General features: G+C 57.7%; 2 protein-coding genes across 2 annotated transcripts; one reads left to right on the top strand and one right to left on the bottom strand.

Moving 5' to 3' along the window:
- Positions 1 to 44: 44 nt before the first annotated feature.
- On the top strand, positions 45 to 6,950 carry LOC116275429 (skin secretory protein xP2-like). The gene has a single exon (XM_031667622.1). The coding sequence runs from the start codon at positions 2,837 to 2,839 to the stop codon at positions 4,289 to 4,291; it is 1,455 nt and encodes a 484-aa protein (XP_031523482.1). The 5' UTR covers positions 45 to 2,836; the 3' UTR covers positions 4,292 to 6,950.
- Positions 6,951 to 9,873: 2,923 nt separating this feature from the next.
- FOXC1 (forkhead box C1) lies at positions 9,874 to 13,370 on the bottom strand. The gene has a single exon (XM_021936930.2). The coding sequence runs from the start codon at positions 13,329 to 13,331 to the stop codon at positions 11,676 to 11,678; it is 1,656 nt and encodes a 551-aa protein (XP_021792622.2). The 5' UTR covers positions 13,332 to 13,370; the 3' UTR covers positions 9,874 to 11,675.
- Between the last annotated feature and the right edge of the window lie 5,693 nt (positions 13,371 to 19,063).

Raw genomic sequence — 19,063 nt, 5'->3', positions numbered from 1 at the left:
AAACCCCACAATCCAGGCCTTTGAATGAGATCGCTGTGGTCAGGCCTTGCCCTGTTTTGAGAAAAAGCCCTTGGTGGGAGGACTCCTGCAAGGCTAAGGGGGCGGGGGTGCTCTGGGGAGCCTCCTCCTTAGTCTTCGCCTGGGACATTTCTTTCCCCTCCTGGTGACAAGTCACTCTGGAAACCTAGTTCCCGCAGAAGGGAGGAATTCACACCCTGACTGGTCTCTGCTGACTATAATTAGAACCCAAGGGCTCGCACCACCTGAAAAGAAGTCTTGAGAAATAGAGGGGGGTCAGAAGAAGAAACTTGAAGGTAAGCAAATACTGTTGGAACATTCCATGGCAAAGCCCCCGGGTTACCTAGAGGTCTCTGAGCCTGTGCCTTTCCTTGTGGTCTAGAATCTTTCACACACTGCTTATTTCCACCCTCTTCTTATTAATACTAGGTCACTTTTTAAATCTAGGCTTAATGTATTCATTCAGCCATTTATGTTAAGTGCCTAATACATGCCAGACATTGTGCTTATGCACTTGAACATCAGCGTTCATCTGAAGTTATAATAAAAAGGTTTAAGGCTCAGATCTGGTTTCGTTGAGTGCATCATTTAGGTGGCCTGGGTGAGACCACAGGTGTGTGCTCCTGAGCTGTGTATGGTGTACAGCTACAGGTAGGCTGACGCACAAATGTGCAGGACACCCACAGGCAGCAAGCAGGGATTCGTGTACAGGTGTATACCTCTGCATGAAATTAACAGTATTTTGCCCTAGAACAAATTAGGTCAGGACACTTCTCCCCCTCACTCCCCTTCCAAGCAAAATAAAATAAAACTTTACAGCAAATGGAATTCCAGCCTTTGCACATGTGTGTGTGAGTGCGGGTAAACTATTTCTGAACGTCTTCACAGGCAGGTTTATGATCTGGGGGAGGACCGAGTCTCCAACGGCTGGCGCAGGAGAGAGGGCTCTTTGTGTGGCTGCCCAGTCGCTGCGAAAGCATGCTGGCCGGGCGGCCTCGCCCTCGACGGAGCAGAACTGGGGGGCCTGAGCTAGCCCACCCGCTCCTCAGAAGCTGCCCCAGGACTGGCCTTCTCTGCGCTCCCAGGCGGGATGCTGCTAATTGGAAACACATGGTTGCTGGGAGGCCAGGCCTCTGAGCCTGGGCGAGATGGTGGGCACACACACAGATACATACTCACACGGTGTCACACATCGGCTCGAACACAAACATCCATGCACATCCATTCACAAGTGCACATACACTCCACAAACATGCCATCTCACAGTCACACATTCTCACAAACACTTGCAAACCCAACTCCCAGACCCACTGTCACACATCCTCCAACAAATCTCACAGAGTCATGTTCCCTTTAGCCTTGACCCTGATGGGCAGGCACCCCCTCTCCTCTGACCACCGGAACCTCCCTTCCCACACCCAGGAGAGACCATTCCAGGGGCCCGCAGGCTTGCCGTGGTCCTGTTTAATTCAATGTTGCTTGTTTGGACACTTAGAAGAGATTCTAGGCAGGGGTTTATAAAACTCCAATTGAGCCATGATGTTGAATTCTACTTCTCCAAATAGATGGCAGCATCCGTGTTTGAAGGAAACTAAAGTATTTTTGGTTGCAACCTTCTCACTGCTCCTGCACCCTGAGTAATGCAAGGAGCGGGAGTTCATTTGGCTTCCTGGTGTATGTGTTTAAAAGGAAAAAAGGAGAATAGATTTACTTCGACATTTTTTTATCTATTTCTGTGCTATGAGAGAATTTCATTTGGGCGTCCTTCAAGACAATTCTTATTACAAGGTTTCTTCTATCTTAAATCTCAATTAAATTTCAGTGAACTTATTGTTTCCTGCTCTGCCAAATTTTGGCTATTCGTTTCAAATGTTATAAAACATCTTCCACCTTGATTTTTTTGAAGGAAAAACTGAGAAAGTTAAACCTTCAGTACACTCACATACCATGGCAAAGCAGTTTTGCCCGAGTTTGTGCAGGAGGTGCGTGGAACCCGGGCCTCACAGCGGCCGTCTGACCCGCAGGCCAGGCCCTGTCGCGGGCTCTCTCCGCTGCCCTTTGTCTTTAAGGAATTACGAGCGAGCTAGGCCCAGCATAATAAACCTGTCGCACCTCTGCAGCTGTTTAGGGGCGCAGGCTCAGCCGGGCAGGCTGCGCGACCTTAAGGGAGTGCTAAAGGGCTTGGGCCGCTGGTGCAGCGCGCAAGATGGCTCCTTAGGAAGGCGGGGTCCGCTTGGCCTCGGGCGCTGGCGAGGGGCGGGTCGGCGCTGGCAAACCCTACAGGCATGGTTTTGGGTTCTTTTTCGCCCCTTTTAGTCGCCTTCGCCTCCACCAACACCAACACCACGAACCTCGTGGAACCGCTGGCAGCCCGTTGGAGGGCTCCTGGCAGATGCAAGGAGTGTTATTATAACACTAATGTGTTGTTAGAGCTTGGAGCAGGCAACACTTTAAACATTGACTTGAAAACAACCTGAAATGTATTGTTTACAAGTAACTTTTTAACACCCCCCCCCCCCAAGTCTCAAAGCGCCCTACCACTTTATTTGTATTTGGGAATGCCTACCGGGTGGACTCTGTTTTAAGGTGCAGCCCACACACGTCCAGGTATTTTCTACAACTTGCAGCTTTGATTGGTACGCGGGTGGCATGGGGGGTGGGGGCAACGCCCATCTAGGTTTTACAAAATGAGTGTCCCTGTGTGTGCGTGGACGTGCCTTACAAAGAGGTCTTCACGTCCGTACATGCCACCCGCACCCTCCAGAAGTTGTGGATTGTCATCACGGGTCGCTAACACTTTTAACAAGCAGCAGCGGCAATGGGGGACAACACGGTGCTAGGAACTGGCCCGCCGTCCAGTGTCCCTGAGAACACTCGGGGTCTAGGCCTCATCTCCAGGAGTTGGAGGAGGCGCCCCCGCCCCGCCCCGTGCCGAGCGGGCCCAAGGCCTGAGGCCTCCCCTCTCACACCCCCGGTGCCGGGAGCACATCTTCGAGGGGCCGTCGGGGTTGTAACTCGCTACTGGACCTCGGGCCGTGTTGCTATCCTCGGCCCCCGAGCCCGCCCAGGGGTCTGCACGGCCCGGGTCTGCGCTGCGGGCTTCTCCTGTGGGGCGCTGGGAGTGAGCTCTATCCCCAAAGCCCATTTCAACGTCCCAGGTATGACTACGGCAGGGGCAGGCCACCCACCCTCACCCCCTTCCTTGGCTAGAACGCCTCTGCTGGGAGCCGACGACCGCGGCCTGACCCCAGGCCCCACCGCCCACTCCCGGCTCCCGCCCTTCCTCCACGGTCAGGGGTCACACCCAGCGGACGCCCAGTTCTCGGCTGCCCCTTTGATCTCCGAATTTGGGAGCCAGTGTGTCCGCTTGAGCGTGCACTGCCACGGGCACTGGGACCCCTTTGCTGCTGCGGGGAGGAGCCCCGACGGCAGGTGGGAAGACCTGGCTTGCCTGCGTCCCCCGCCCCCCAGCTCCCGCGACCCGGGGCGAGGCTCTCAGCCCCTGGGCTTCCCCGCTCGGGTTTTGAGGGAGGGGCCGGGCCTTCGGGCCCGCAGACCCGCCACCGCGCGTGCGCATGCGCCGGCCGCGAGCCCCTGGGTGCAGGACTGGGCGGCTCCGGCCCGCGCACTTGTCCAGGCGCCGCGGCTTAGCGCGCCCCAACCTCCGGCTCCGGTGGAGAGCTGGGGCGGGACTGAAGCACCGTGTTCATCAAAGTATCCCCTCGCCGTCAGCAGCCCTGGCCTCGCAAACGCTCCAGTGCGCTCCGGCGCACGCAGGGACTGGCGCTGCAGCCTCCGGGCCAACGGCACGCGAGCAAAGCTGGTTGGCAAACTGGGACACGCAAGAGAAGTTGGGGCTGCACCGACTCTCGCCGCTTCGGGGGAGGCATGGGCCCGGGCAGGCCTAGGAGGAAGCTGCACAGCCCGAGGCCCGGGCGGGAGTGGCGGGCCGCGGACAAGGGAATGTATATTTGGAAGGGGTCAGGACCTCGGCTGGAGTCTGGCTTTTTATGGCGAGGAAGCCGACTGGGAAGGGCCTTCTGGCGAGGCTTTCCTGTTGTGCCACTTTTCCCCGGCAGCGCCGGGCGCGGGGAACGCGGGGCTGCACCGGGGCGGGGGAGGGGGCTTTACCCGGCGGCTCCGAGGACTCCACTGTGGGGTCGGCCCGGCGGGTAGGCCCGCCCAGGAGCCGGCTGGCAGTTGCAGCGGACTGTCACCAAACACTTACTATAAATCACTGTCCTGCGCCTCCGGGAGGATCCGTCGAACCTGAGAGGGGGAGGGGGATGGGGGTGGGCGCGCAGGAAGCCCCACAGACACCAGGACATCAGCCCCTCGAGTTCTCTCTGGGAACTTCTAGCACCCGGACTGTCCCTGACTGTGGGAACCACGGTGGGCCGTCTTCCTGCTAAGCTCTCCCTGGGACACCGGGCGCGCCCCCTCGCCCCTGGGTTAGCGCACACCCCTCCACGCGATGACCAGCACAGCCGCTGTGAGGCCCGGCCTTGGCCGCATGTGTCCTTTGCGAGTGATAATAATGAAAATCATTGGAATCGCAAGGAAGCCCCTGGCCCCGACTCCGCAGCCGCTGCTGTCCCGAGTACCCCGGCTGCGGAAAGACCCTGCGGCCGGCCGGATCCACGAGTGAACACCCGGCTGCAGACCGAGCCGGGCCTACCGGACTGGCGCGGGGCTCCGGGGACAGGCCTCGCAGGGCCCTCCTGCGCACCGTCTGGGACGCCGATTTTGCCAACTTGGAGGGCAATTTTTGTTTTCACTCTACCAACAGATTTTTTAAAATCCAATGGCCGCTGAAACGTGCTTCTCCCCCATCCCCGCCCCCCGTCCGGTTTGTACGTCTGTAGCCATTAACGAGCCCCGGCACAGCCTCCGGGACCAATGACCTGCTTTTATACTGAAGGAAATGCGGAGGCCTTAAGAGTTAATGGCGCTAAATGTGTTGGTTTTCCTGCTTTTTCCCCGGGGTAGGTAATGGGAGGGGGGATGTCCCTCTCTCCACCTCTTCCCTCCCCTCTCTTTCCATCTCCCTCTCCCTCTCCCCCATCTCAGGATCTAAGTCGTCCTCAAAGCTCTCCAAAAAACTCCTTCCTTTCCCAACCTTGAGTACATGGAACCACATCCCCACCCCGCTGGAGCCCCTCCCTGGAGCCGCCTCCGCCTCTCTAGGCCCTGCCTGGGGTCCCACCACTTAGGTCAGGCCAGAGGCCTCACTGCCTGGTCCTGGTTCCCGCTCTGATGCTCTGATGCTCACTTGCTGGGCTCACAAATTGCTCTCCCATGCCCACCCAAGTAGCACCAAGCTGTGTTGACTCAGGGGGTCAAGGAGCAGCCCACTGAGTCCCCTCAGTAGGAGCGGCCTGCAGTGGCAGCTACAGGAGAGGGTGGGGAGTCGAGTCCTAATGACACCCATGGGGACCAGTGGGCTTGGAGGGGCCCATGGACAGCCCAGAGAAAGAAGATGCTCTTTGGGAGAAAGGGAGGCATCCTCTGGACCGGGAAGGGGCCGGGGAGAAGCCCCACTGAGGCTTGCCAGGTCACCCTCCCAACCCCAGGCAGGGAGATTCTGAGCTGGGAGCAATTCCAGGCCCTCCCCAAGGACCACACAGACCCAGCCTCTTCTCTCTGGCTGTGTTTCCCAGTGTGAGCTCCAGCCTTCTCCAGGACAGGGCCAGGTCTATGTGCAAGGAAATTCCAGATCCTACTGCATCTCCCATAATATGCTCAATATGCTGCAAATTTGAAATCAGTGAGGGGAAAAAATCAAGTAAACAACCAAAAAAATAATATAAACCAGAGGGTTTCTTTGGGGCAGGGTAAGACGGGAAAGGAGAACAACAAAGCTCTTAAATTGAGCCTTATGCTCTCGCGCTACTTTGGTTTCCAAGAAGGTGGATATGGTACATGCTGCTCAATTTTCCACTCGTAATCACGTTGAGAAGGTTCGTGGAGAAGCTGCTTTCATTTTCCTGAATGGGTTTTGGAGCTGGAATTCATTTACTTAAGTATTGTTTCTTTCCCAGCCGACTAGGACCTGGAACCTGCCGGTCAGGCTGCAGTGTGGCCACAAGTCTGTCCAGGCCTGGGTGCAAGCTCGGCATCAGGGCTGCATCCGGCCCATCCCCCAGATGGTGCAGTGGAGGGTAGGCATGCAGGCCCCGGAGCTGGGCTGGGAGTGGGGACATCCAGGAGAAACTTTGGGGCCCCACAGCCTTCTGTGGGGGCAGGAAGGGAGAAGGATGGGGAAAAGTGACAGAGACAAAGAAACAGAGACACAAAGACGCACAGAGCCTAATGGTTATGGTGGATTCCCACCAAAAAGGGGGAGATGGGTTAAAAGGGGGTGGGAAATCAAGGCCACAGAAGTTCCAGACAAGAAGATAGAGCCCCAGTTGCAAAGGAAGATATTCGGTTAAGGTGGGAGGGAAATCGTCAATAATAAAAGCTCTTTGCAGGGAACATTTTGACTTTGTTATAAATGGAAATAGGAGATTTCAGAAAGTGGGTTTTCTGAAGCTGGCATTTAGGACCCCATGGCAAATCTCAGTGGGTTTCTCTTCCTGCCTAAGTGGACATTGTCAGAATAAATTAAACTTCCCTGTCGGGAACTCTCCTGAGCTCCCCTCTCAGATTGGTGGGGGGAAGACTCTGACACAGTCTCTTGCTCCCACACCCCAATCTCTCTGCTTGGCTGAAGAATGGCTGCCCGCACACAATCATATTCTGTCCCGCCTGGCCAGCTTTATGACTTGGCCACCATCAATCTTGTCCCTAACACGACATTTGTTTATGACGGGTGGGAAGGGCTAATGGCTTCATGAACTGTCCGTGAAATGCCTATAGTGGAGAAGGCCCTGCAATACCAGGCAGGCCCAAGGAGCAGGGGACCTGAGCTAAGCTCTGAAGCAAACGGCCCCGGGGGAGGGGGGGGTGCCTAACAAATGAGAGCCCCTCTCACAGAGCTCTTAGAGGTGGGGCAGGAGTAGAGGTAAACTGTCACTCCAACTTGCCTTGCTTTGGGTGCTGCTAACAGCCTCAGAGAACACTGGTGTGGGTGCCTGAGGCCTGATAAAGTATGGACACCTCTTGTCCCTCCCAGGCAATCTGTCCCGGCAGCCTCAACCTGCAGAGGGTTCAAAATCTCTTGGGTTTTGCACCATTAAGAACAAAACTAATGACATTCCACCTTAAAAACGGAGACCCTTCCTGCCCTATGTCCTTTACTCGCCTATCAAAGTTAGGGAGAGCCCAATAGGACTATAAGGCACTCTTGTTTCCTGACCCTTGTTTCTGACCCGCAGGAAACAGCCAGGAGCTTGCAGGCCACCAGTACAATCGAGCCTTATTCCTTTGCAAGCATCGATTATTAATGACACAAATTTTGTGGAATAATAAATTGTAAAACGCATGCTTGTTTGCACTCAGTCTGGTGAAAAAGGTCTGCTAACTACATAACCCTGGAAAATTCAGCACCGGTTCCTCCCACACGTGCAACATGCCAAATGCAAGACTGCATATGGCATGTGGCATGCTGGCATTTATGTACTCATGGCATAAATTGCTATTAAAATAAATGTGCCCATTTTTTCATAAAGGACAAAATACTTATTCTCCTAAAGCTTTTTACAGAGGCTATTTTAAAAATTAGCCGATCCCCCGCCATGGATCTGGTTTGCTATCACAGGCTAATTTCAAAATGTACTGGCTATTAGTTAAAGTATCAAGGAGTTCTTCTTAGAATATTTCACAGGAAAATTATCCTTATTCCTAAAACAGTACAAACCAAACTTTTCAGACCTCTAAGGAATAAGTCGTTCCACGTTAAATAAGGTTGGCAAGAGTTGGTTTTCTTAAATCGGATGTGAGAATCGAAAAGGTAATGTACTGATAGTAGGAGACGTTACATAGATGTGGTTTTTAAAATCCGAATAATGAGCAGAACTTCTCTCCTTCCACTCAGCATAGCTTCTAAACTTGCACAGGCAACGAGTGCAGAAATGACTACGTCATGTATGTTTAACACAAACACCTTTTTAGACACATGTATGTTTCATGCCTAATTTTCAAACATTCGAATAGACGAGGGTAAAGCAAGTTGCTAAGCAGCTTTCCTGGAGCAGCCTGTAAACATTCTCGACCTGTGGGCCAGGGGCTGAAACCGAAGCACCGCGCTTCACCCCATACCCGCTTCCTCTCCTGCAGCTGGGACTGGAGACCCGCAAGGAAGGACAGGGGCTGCTTGTGGCCCACTCCTAGGCAGGCCAGACTCGGAAGGACCCCCAGCCAGGAGCAAACGGACTCTTTCCTTCTCCCAGGTCACCCCAGCAGCTCGCTCCCGCCGCTGGGAACGGTAGGGAAAGCCCGCCGAGCTCTCCAGGGCCGACCTGGGCCTGGGCCGGGGCTGACTGCGGCCGCCACCTCCTCCGGGCTGCAAAGCCGAGGCCCAAGGAGAGTGGAGAGTCGCAGGCATGTGTGGGCTCCGAACACGCTGAGCCCGCCGCTCGCCCAAGGGCTTCTGGCGTCCTTGAGGCCGAGCGACTCTCCGCACGGCCACTGCCAAGTGATTGGTGGCCTCTGCAAACCTCACACACTGCACGAGGACGCAGCCCTGCCGGGGAGGCCGCCTGGGGCCGCAGCGCTGGCCCTGGCAGGTCTGGCGCGGCCAGGCCTAGGCGGGTGGGCCGGGGGTGGTCCTGCAAACGCGCAGCTCCGGGCCCCGCGCCTGGAGGCTGCGGGCCGGCGCGGGGCGAGCTGTCACCCGTGAGCAATAAAGTGCCTCTGACCTTTCCACCCCAGCTGCGCTCCTAAACACACGTGTGTCTTCACAACAAAGGCCAGCGAGGAGGAAATGAGAGCTCGGCGGGGCCCTGCAGCGCCCGGCAGAGACGCGGGGTGACCGGGCGGGGGGCGGGCTCCTCCGAGCGCCGCGGCCAGAGCCCCGAGGGCGCTTCTCCCCGCTCGGCGCCCCCGCCCCGTCCCCATCCCCGGCACTCCGCGCCGGCCACCCTCCCTCAGCGCGGTCTTCCTGGCACCCCGATGAACCCAGCTAAACTAACAGGGGTCTCCTTTGAATCTGTTGTCCCCAACGACTCATTTCAGGAGGAGGCCGCGGAGACCGGGGCTGATCTGGGGAGAGGGAGCGGGGCGGGGTGGGGAGAGGAAGGAGCTCCAAACGCAAACAGAAGCCGGGCCCGGGCCGCCGCGGGTAATTACAGCTAATTAGCTGGAGAGCGTTCCCGTCGCGAGCGGCGTCCAGGAGGCCGGCGTCGGGGCGGGCGCGACTCGGAAGGGACTGGGCCTCCGAGAAACGCCCCAGCCGGAAAGCCAAGCGTGGGCCGCGCGGGTCTCCACCCGCCAGCCCTACTCCAGAGAGTCCAACCAGACACGTCGAGAACCGCACCGTCTCCGGCCGACCTGCTCGGCCTCGGGCTGGGCCCGCCCGCCCGCGGGGACAGGGCCGGGAGCCACCTGCTGCAGCTCCCCTTCCGGGCCTCGACACCCCACTCCGGCCGCGGGCCCTTTGTCCGCCAATCCCAGCTCCTCGCTCGGCTCCCCAAAGTGGAGAAAGACACCAAACTCCTGCAGACTGCGGGGGAGTCTTCGCCGTCACCCCCTCCCCTTCTCCTGCCCCGAAAGAGGCTGTAACCCGAGGAAGCGGGAGGCAGCCCCGGGACCTAGCGCCGCGACAGCCCAGAGAGATTGAAACGGGGCCGTGAGGCCACCCCCAGCCGGCCTGCCCCAAAGAGACACCCGCGCCAGCGCCGCTGCGATCTTCCCGGCGATTAGGTTACGACCCTGGGGGAGGGGACCGAGCGAATCACAGGCCACGTAGAGCAGTTTTTGACTGAAATTAAAGTGTATTTATTTGCAGCAATCCTTTAACAATGATCAAATTTTGACAACAAGCAACAGCAATTACTGCTTAAGTGTTGCCTCTAGATAGGAGCGGCAGATAGCAGGAAACTGTATTATCTCCAAAACAAACTGCAAGCCCCCCCACGCCTGTAATCAAATCGCCATCTCCCCAAAGTCTGATTGGCAGGGCAGATCACCCTAAGATAAGGAATTTATTACATTTCCTGGGTTATTTACAAAAGGGGGAGGGCCAATCCGGATTGTCCCCTAGGTTTAACTGTAAATTAACAAGAAAAATTGGTTTAAAAAGAAACCACCCTAGACCAAAGTGTTCTGCTCCTCTCGCCTTCCTTCTTGTTATTGCTTTAAATCTTTTCCAAAAATAATTGTTCTACAAACATATTTTCTAAAATAGTTTCCCAAAGATTAAATATCCCTTTCCAACCCGCAGTATATTTTTAAAAAAGCAATCCTTCTATGTAATACATGAAGGATTTTAAATGGGGGAGAATTATATACATACATTTAAAAACTAGTTTATTTTTCCTTTTATAAAGGACTGAAATTAACAGGAAAAAATCTATTCAGCATCTGGCTCACAGATTACACACAGGGATGTGTAATTTGCATTGCAATTTTATATGGAATACACAAGCCAAATATTTGTGCATATCTGGCCGCACAGTCCCATCTCTGGGCACACAGGTATCACCGTGGTAAGACCGCGGCTGATTCATGGGCCTAAAATTTCCGAATCCTGGTCTGTCATTAGTGAGAAAACGTACTTGTTTATATGCCAACTCCAATCTGTTTAGAAAAATATCTTTTTACTAGCCTCAAAGCAAGCTGACTATATAGCACATTTTGCAGAAGATGCTGCAGGAGAATAATTCTAAACAAAAAGGCTTTCAGTAAAATTTGACACGGACTAGTCAGAGGGTTTCTCCATTTTTCAGAGATTTAGGTGGAGAATAGGTAACTTCTAGTGTTTTCTCTCTGAAATCTTTTTTCGTAATAATTAAAGCTCTATTAAAGTATCCAGACATATAGGTCTCATTCAAACTGAATGGTAATTTATTAATAAACAATGAATATGTTCAACAAAAAGAAAGAAAAGAGGATAGAATAAGATTAATACAGTTTCCCTTTTTATAATGAGAAAAAAAGCACAATTTAAAGTTTCAGGCAATTTAACGTCAGGTTTTGGAAACACTTTCTGGCGTTTGGTCCACGACATCCAACTACAAATTAAAAATAAATTACTATATGTTGCAATTTACATTTTAAAACAAGTCCATGAATAAAAAGAAAGCGACTTTCATAAACGGGGACTTTCCCCTCCCTTCAACATAGGATAAAATAATATCTTACAGGTGAGAGGCAAGGAAGACGGCAAGAGAGGGGAGACGGGGGGAAGGGAAAGCAGGTCTCTGAAAAGCGAGAAGAAACTTACGTGTTATCTGGAGTAACACTGTCCTTTAATAAACCATGATTTTGCTGTCTCTGTACAAAACAGTTTACAGGTTTGTTTATTTAGATAAGGCAAAGTGGAGGTGGCTCTGAATTAATCTGTTAAGAAAATAGAGTTTTCTTCGTGCTGGTGCTGGTGAGCTGAATTTTTGGAGGGATATTCTGTTCGCTGGTGTGGTGAATATTCTCAAGGTTTTGTTTTGTTTTGTTTTTTAATTGGATTTTTTTTTTTTTTTTAGTTTCGATTTTGCCTTGATGGGTTCCTTTGGCTTTTCCTGCTTTGGGGTTCGATTCAGTTCGGCTTTGAGAGGGTGTCAGAACTTGCTACAGTCATAGACGAAAGCTCCGGACGTGCGGTACAGAGACTGGCTGGAAGGGAAGGCCATTTGACAGCTACTATTCCCGTTCACTGGAGAGTTGTTCAAGCCGATCCTCTGCGACTCGAACATCTCCCGCACCGAGTGGAAGTTCTGCTGCTGGCCCGGGTAGCCTGCGGCCGCCGCCGCCGCCGCCGCGCTCGCCAAGTGGCCCAGGTCTCCGCCTGCCTGGTTCAGGTACCACGAGGTGAGGCGGCCCTGGTGGGCCGCAGGGTGGTGGCCGGCCTCCTGGCCTCCCCCGCCGCCGCCGCCGCCGTGACTCAGGGACGACGAGCTGCTGCTGGTGACCGGAGGCAGAGAGTAGTCGGGCAGGGGGTCGTCCACGGCCGAGCCGCCCGCGCCCCCGGGCGCGCCCTGCAAGTGGCCCCCGCGCTCGCCGGCCGCGTACAGGCTCATGGCCTGCAGGTTGCAGTGGTAGGTCCCGGCGCCGCCCGCAGCCCCCGCGCCCCCCGCGCCGCCGCCGCCGCCCGAGCTGCCCGCGCTGGAGCTCTGGCTGCAGGGGGAGCTGTAGAGGGAGCTCTGACCCGGAGAGTAGGCGCCGAGCGCCAGCGGGGGTGCGATCCCTGCGCGCGAGGACGCTGCAGCCGAGGCCAGAAGGCCGGAGCCGAGCTCCGCTGCCGCGCTCTGCGGCGACCCCCGCAGCGACGTCATGATGTTGTCCACGCTGAAGCCCTGGCTATGGTGCGGCGGCGGAGGCGCGGAGGGCGCGGGCGGCGGCGGCGCGGAATCCGCACCGTCCAGGCTGAGCGGCCGCGCGGAAGGCAGGCTGCCCGGGGGGCTACCCCCGCTGGACAGGCTGCTGCTGCTGCTGTCGGGGCTCTCGATCTTGGGCACCGTGGCGGCGCTGCCGCTGCCCAGGGCGGCGGCCGGGGACAGGGGCTGGGGCGGCGAGGGGCACGTACCGTTCTCGGTCTTGATGTCCTGGATGCGCACGGGCGGCGGCTGCGGGCCGGGCGCGTTGCCGTCGGCCTGCTCGGGCGGCGCGGGCGGGGGCTGGCGGCCGGGCGGGGGCGGCTCCTTGAGGTGCAGCCTGTCCTTCTCCTCCTTGTCCTTCACCGCGTCCTTCTTCTTGAAGCGCCGCCGCCGCCGCAGGAAGCTGCCGTTCTCGAACATGTTGTAGGAGTCCGGATCCAGCGTCCAGTAGCTGCCCTTGCCCGGCTTCTTGTCGTCGCGCGGCACCTTGACGAAGCACTCGTTGAGCGAGAGGTTGTGGCGGATGCTGTTCTGCCAGCCCTGCTTGTTGTCCCGGTAGAAGGGGAAGCGGTCCATGATGAACTGGTAGATGCCGTTCAGGGTGATCTTCTTGTCCGGGGCGTTCTGGATGGCCATGGTGATGAGCGCGATGTAGCTATAGGGCGGCTTCACCATGTCCTTGGGCTGCGGCTGTGGCGTGTAGGGCCCGTAGGCGCGGGCCATGCCGCCCGGGTACTGCTCGGCGTGCGCAGGGTGCGAGTACACGCTCATGGGGGCCGGCATGGCGGTGTAGCCGCCCCCGGCCGCCGCGGCCGCCGCGCGGTAGTAGCTCTGCTCGCCGCCGAGGTAGGGCACCACTCCCAGGGAGTTGGGGCTGGACACCGAGTAGCGCGCCTGCATGGCCCCCGCTCGCCGCCGCCCCGCGCCGCCCGCCGCCCCCCACCCTCGCTCGGGCCGGGCCGCGCCGCGCCGGCCGCCGAGTCCGAGTCCGGGCCCGGCCGAGCTGGTGCCGGCCCGCTGCGCTGTGCGTCCGGCTGCGCTGCCGCCTCTCCCGGCGCTCGCTGGGGCTGGCTCCTCCGGCGCCTCGGGCTACCTCGGGGCCCGCGCGGCCGCGAGGCGGGGTCGCTGCGAGGGGAGAAGGCCGGGCCGGGCCGCGGCAGACCGCCTTGCAGGAACTCGCGGCGCAGCTTCCAGGCGCAAACGGGGAAAAGCAGACAAAAAGAAAGAACAAGCAGGCGCCCTTCTCGCCACACCGCCTGCGCCTTCCAGGAGACTCTGCCCCGAGCTGCCGGCGAAGGCGGCCAAATAACCAGGGCGGGGGGGGCCGCGCGCCGGCCGCCTGCCCGGGCCCCGCGTCACCTTTTCTCGGTCTCTCGCGCGCCAACCGCTTAAGGAAGCATTGGGAAAACTTCTGAACTTTTGAGCATCCGTCACCCAGGCGAGGACTTTTTTACGCAGTTACACTTTTTTCCGGGCAGCGGGGCCCCGCCCCGCCAGCGGCGGCAGCCAATGGGAGGTGAGAACCGCCTCTGAATGAGCCGGAGGCCGAGCCCTGCCTGCCCGCTCCCGGAGGCCGGAGGACCGCGGGGCTGACCACACGCGCGCCGGCCGCCCTGGCCCGGGCCCCGGCCCTGCGCCCGCGCCGGCGCCCGGCCCGCCGTCGGTTCGCCCCCCGCAGTCCACCTGCCCGCCGCCGGCGCCCGGCAGACCTCCCATCCCGGGCCCTGCGGACCCACGCCCGCTCTTCGCGCAGACTTCCTGGGTCCTCCCGGGCCCCGTGCAGACCCTTCCTCCGTCCACCGCTCCCGAATGGCCCTGGCGTCTCCGCCCCGCCTCGCGCTGGCTCGCTCCATTCCTTCGCCCGCCCCGCCGACGCCAGCCCGGGGGTCGCCCCGGCCTCTCCTCCCCGCCGCCTCTCCTCTCCCGCAGCCCCTTCCCTCCCTTCTCCAACGTCAGTCTCACTCGGGTCTTTGACGTCTCCGGCTTTTCTCCACTTGGAGGTTCTCCTGTCCTGAACTCGGCTACAAAGGACATGATTTTGAGGGCTCGGTCACAGCCAGGCCCTGTTCGCGGTGGGGAAGAAGACTCGTTGCCCATCTGGCCCCCCTCCATGACCCCTCCCCAGTCGAAATTAAGGCAAGGGGTGCGGGGCCCTGCTGGGAGTTTCCGACGGCCGTTCACCCGCGAAGGATGAGCCTGCCCCACTGCGGGCCGCCCTGCTTCTCTCCCCCCTCCCCGGGGGGCCCTTGGCGGCCTGAGGGTGCGGGCGGCAAGGGCTGCCGGAGCACGGCTGCTTCCCCGCGCGCCCCTGCTCTCCCGCGAGGGTCCCGCCGCCTCGCCGCGCCGCCGCCCCCTCTGATTGCGTCAGGCGCATTTCGGCTGAGATGAGGGGTCAGGCTGCGGGCTCGGCGACATTAGCAGGTGTGATGACAAGAAACAAATAAATATGTCCAAGAGCTTAACGCTTCCCCAGGCCAGTCTCCATCTCCACATGCGCGGGGCTGCCGGCTCGCAGAGATAACGGGTGTGTCTGGGAGAACGCACAGGATCGCACCTGGAGGGCGGTTCAAGGATTCTGGGGGGATACGCACAGAAGGGCCCCCGCTTCTTGTGCACAGGCCTGAGATTTGCCGTCGCTGGGTGGCTGGAATGGGACAGGAAGAAGAGAAACGAGGGAAAGAAACGAAGGACCGGGAAAGAGCCAGGCCTCCCCCGCGACCCCGGCACGGCGATTCTGCATTTTAGCGACTTTAGGAGACACCCTCCCGGAGGCTGAATCCCAAGTTGTTCACTAGAAGCTGGGGGAAGTGGCGAGTTCAGGAGACTGCAAAGAAGCGTGCGTGACGCATTTAACAGCTCCGCTCCCCGTGATTTCCGACCATCTGTTAACTCCAAGGACATGTTCGGGGCCCCTTTTGTCTCCCCTGTTCGAATCCCGGCTTCCTCACGTTGGCAGGAAAATTCAAATTGCAGCTTCGGCTGTTACATGTGAAGGATGCTGACGTGTAGCAGGCGCATCTCCGTGTCACCTGAACATTTAAAAATTACTGTTTCATAATGGACATTGACATCGAAGGAAAGAGGACCTGCCTCTTCTGCAATTAGCCTTTGGAGGAGGGAGGGTTGCCCCGAGGTTGCTCTGAATCCCGGGGCAGCTGCCTCCTGGCCTGCTGTGCGCCGGGGTCTCTGGAGACTCCTTTTCCAGGTGGTTTGCAGGCCAAGTCACCGGTGGGTGGGAGAAGCACCAACAGGAGGCTCAGTACTTGCTGGTTGCCAAGGACACTAGACAGGGGCGAGGGTGGTGGTGAAGCCCCATGACTTGAACACTTAATTCGTGTTCAGCCCCCAGCCCGGCACCCTGAAGGTCTTATCAGCGTACTTGGTCGAGGCTTTAAGCAGTGCTCTGGCTTCAGCCTGGAGGAGATTTAAGTGGTCTCCCTGAACACCTCAACAAGTGGTGAATTCGGTCTTTAAGCTGCTTTTTGCACTGCTAGCGGTGCGCGGAGATGAACGCAGCGATTACGGATGCTTTGTTTTCCGAATGCGGGAAACGCCTTCGGCCCCGAGTTTTGCAACAGGCAATTGTGCCCCGCCGCCCCCTCCCCCACCAGCCTGTCGCCTCCTGCTCTTCCCTGCCTCCTCCCTCCATCGGCCCAGTGAAGTGTAAACAGCTTGTTATGTAAATTGCAAATCGAACTGCAGCGGTGTTCTCAGCTCTCTGTTTTGGGTATAAAAGTTGCCGTTGTGAAATTAGTATCTGGCATGCGAAAAAAAATGGAGGGATGTGGTTTTATCAAGATCAACTTTCCACTGGTTTAGCTCTGGATATTCGCCAAGAAAAGATATTTGCATTTGTGTTTTATAAACTTACTCCGAAGCAAGCCTCCAGTAAGCGACTTGATTGTATTTCAAGCACTTATTTCATTTTTGTTGTTAGTGGTGTTATTTGAACATTAACACGCACACATGAAGTCTTTGGGGGAACAGGTTAAAGTTTTTATTTTCAGGTTACAGTTTTTGATGCCCCTTTCTGCTACTCCAGGGGGTACTTCAATCATCCTCTTCCGCACATCTCTTGACTCATTTGGCAAAAGAGCCCCCACAGGAACCCTTCGGCTTCTTTTCTGACACCTCACGTACTTGCAGCCTGAAGGCCCCGCAGGCGACAGCGGTAATGGATGTTTGGTGGAACCCTCCCTCGGCCCACACTCCGCCCCTCCCCAGCAGGCCGGGCAACAATTCCCAGGACCCACCGAGGGGTGCTCAGCTCGGAGGAGGGGGAGTGACGTCACAGCGATGTTCAAAACAGTCTCCCCCGGCCCCACCATAGAAAAGCACCAGGAAGGGGAATGTGGCGAGCACTCCAGGAAATGCTCGGATTGGGGACCAGGTGACACTGTAGGAATGTGTGTGCTGGGGGATGGGATGGTGTCCTAAATACGGGTCACCAGGAGCCAGAAGGCGCTCTCTTTCTTTTTCAAGTGAAGTAGAGGGAGTGGAGATTGGGATGGGGGCAGCCCCGAAAAATCACTCCGTAGGGGTGTGAGCTCGGGGTGTGAGCTCGGCTCTTGTAGTGCGGACTGTCCCCGACACAGCCCAGTCACCTCTGAGGTGTGCCTAGACGCCCTCTCCCTTACCTCCCCGCTTTCTGGCTTCTCCATCCTCTGGGCTCTGGGTTCAGCCCTGAAAGCTGGACTGTGGGCTGGAGTGGGGAGGCGAGGGCAGGTAGGATACCAGCTTCAGGGGGGGCTCCACCTGGCCCAGGACCTGGGGGACAACAGAAAAGGCAGGCTTAGAACATGAGGGAAAGCGCTTCTCCTGCTCCACTCGGTCAGTGATTCCTGGGGGCTCTGCACACACAGGAGGGAGGCTGCAAGTCCACAGCTGCCTCAGCATCTTTCCCTTTGCTGGGGGAGACAAAGTGGAAGATTAAGGCAATTCACCTCAGAAGGCCACTAGAAAACTGCCCACTGGGCTGCCATAACAGACCACTGGAGCAAGGTCCGCGTGGGGGTGTCTTTGAGCTATTTAGACTACTTAGATAATTGTCTTAGTTCTCCACTTGGCCTCCTTTGCTTAGACCAGAAGCCCAAGGGTAGGGGAGGATATCCTGGTATCAATGCCCGGTATTCGTTTTCAAACCACCAGGCCAGCAGGCAACGTTTGTCATCGGTGCGACTTTTCAGCGGAGGAAGGAGTGGGGACCGAACATCTGTGTGGCCGCGACCTTGGGCAGATACTCCTTAGCTAGGGGATTTTCAAGTAGAGGTTTTGTTAGCACAGTCCCTCCAACTCAGCCCCCTCCTTAGTAGAAAAATAACTTCTACAATAAACGAAAAAAGCGTTTGGTTTTCGATTGTTTTAAAGACAAAGTGATCCATATTGCCTGTCTACATGATTGGATTAATCCGATAGTTGCCCTCCTAGGGGCAGACCTCCACGGGAAGTTTGTGTGACGGGATAATTTAATGTCATCTCCTAACTCCCCTAGATGGGCGGTTCCCCTAATTATTCACCCAGGAGAAAGTCAGCCAACACCTGCTCGTTCCCGCCTCGGGATGGCCCACCTGTCGCCCCTTTGCAGAAAAGCCCCCGCCTCGAAGGGCGTTTCGGGGGCTCAGAGCCGAGCTAAGCTGCAAGAAGGGGCCGTAGGGAATGCGGGAAGTGAATCTTTAACTTTGGTGCCCGGCTTCAAAAGACTCAGGGCTGCCTGTGTTCAGGCAGAGGTAAATGGAGATTCAAACTGTCACCTTGCATTAACAATCTGGAATAAAAATAAAATTTGTAAAGGGATAGATGATCGGAAAGAACAAATGGTGCGTGTGTGCACGCACGAGCTCCAGTTTCTCCCCATCCAGGTCCCCAGCGGACCCAGAGCGGCCGCCGCACTCCACGGCCTGGAAGGGCAGAGGCCCCGCAGCCTCCCAACCTCGGCTCCTGTGGGGCGGAGTGGGGGGGGGTGCCGCACAGGGCCGGCGAGTCCCCAGGTCCCAGAATCTGCCAGAGCCAGGGTGCGCGGTGCAGGGTGCGGCGGGCGCCGGCCGTCGGAGGACTGCAGGGCGAAAGCGCCTTCCTGGGGCTGGAGCGGAAGGCGTGTGCGCCTGCATGGACGCGCCTTGGCTACGGGTGTCGGAAGACAGGGCTTTGCTCGGTGAGACAGACCCACAGACAGCTCCGGAGCCGCCGGCGTGGTGAGGTGGGCTGCAACCTTGCAGGTGGCGGGCTGTTCCCGGGTCTCCGGCCCCGCGCCGCAGCGGACCCAGGCGCCCGGGCTGCCGCCAGCCTTCCTTCCGAGGGCTCCCTTGGCAGAGCCCTGCGCTCTGGGACCTTCCTTCCGAAGTCCCTCACCCCGGTCCGGGCGTGGCACCACGCGGACGCACCGCCGGGCCTGCTGCGGGTAAGGCGCGCTCGGGCCCCCCGCCCCCCACTCTGAACCTTTGGGCAGCAGCCCCAGGGCCCTGGGCCGGGCCGGCGTTTGCACCTCGCAGGGCAGGGACAAGGCCGGTACCTGGCTCGGTGCCGCTGGCCTCCCCTGAGGGCCTGAGGGCCGACGCCGCCGGGGACTGCCGGTCCTCGCGAGTGGGTGGGCGCCCGGACGCGTGCACTGGTGACCCGGTGGTCTCTGCTCCCAG

This window comes from Papio anubis, chromosome 6 (assembly GCF_008728515.1).
Source record: "Papio anubis isolate 15944 chromosome 6, Panubis1.0, whole genome shotgun sequence".
In the NCBI taxonomy this organism is placed as follows: Eukaryota; Metazoa; Chordata; class Mammalia; order Primates; family Cercopithecidae; genus Papio; species Papio anubis.
The sequence above is the reverse complement of the archived record's forward strand: the minus strand, read 5'-3'. Positions and strand labels throughout refer to the sequence as shown.

Bases quoted from the DNA above. Each gene is read 5' to 3' on its own strand.
- LOC116275429 (XM_031667622.1), top strand. From the start codon at position 2,837: ATGGGGGACAACACGGTGCTAGGAACTGGCCCGCCGTCCAGTGTCCCT.
- FOXC1 (XM_021936930.2), bottom strand. From the start codon at position 13,331: ATGCAGGCGCGCTACTCGGTGTCCAGCCCCAACTCCCTGGGAGTGGTG.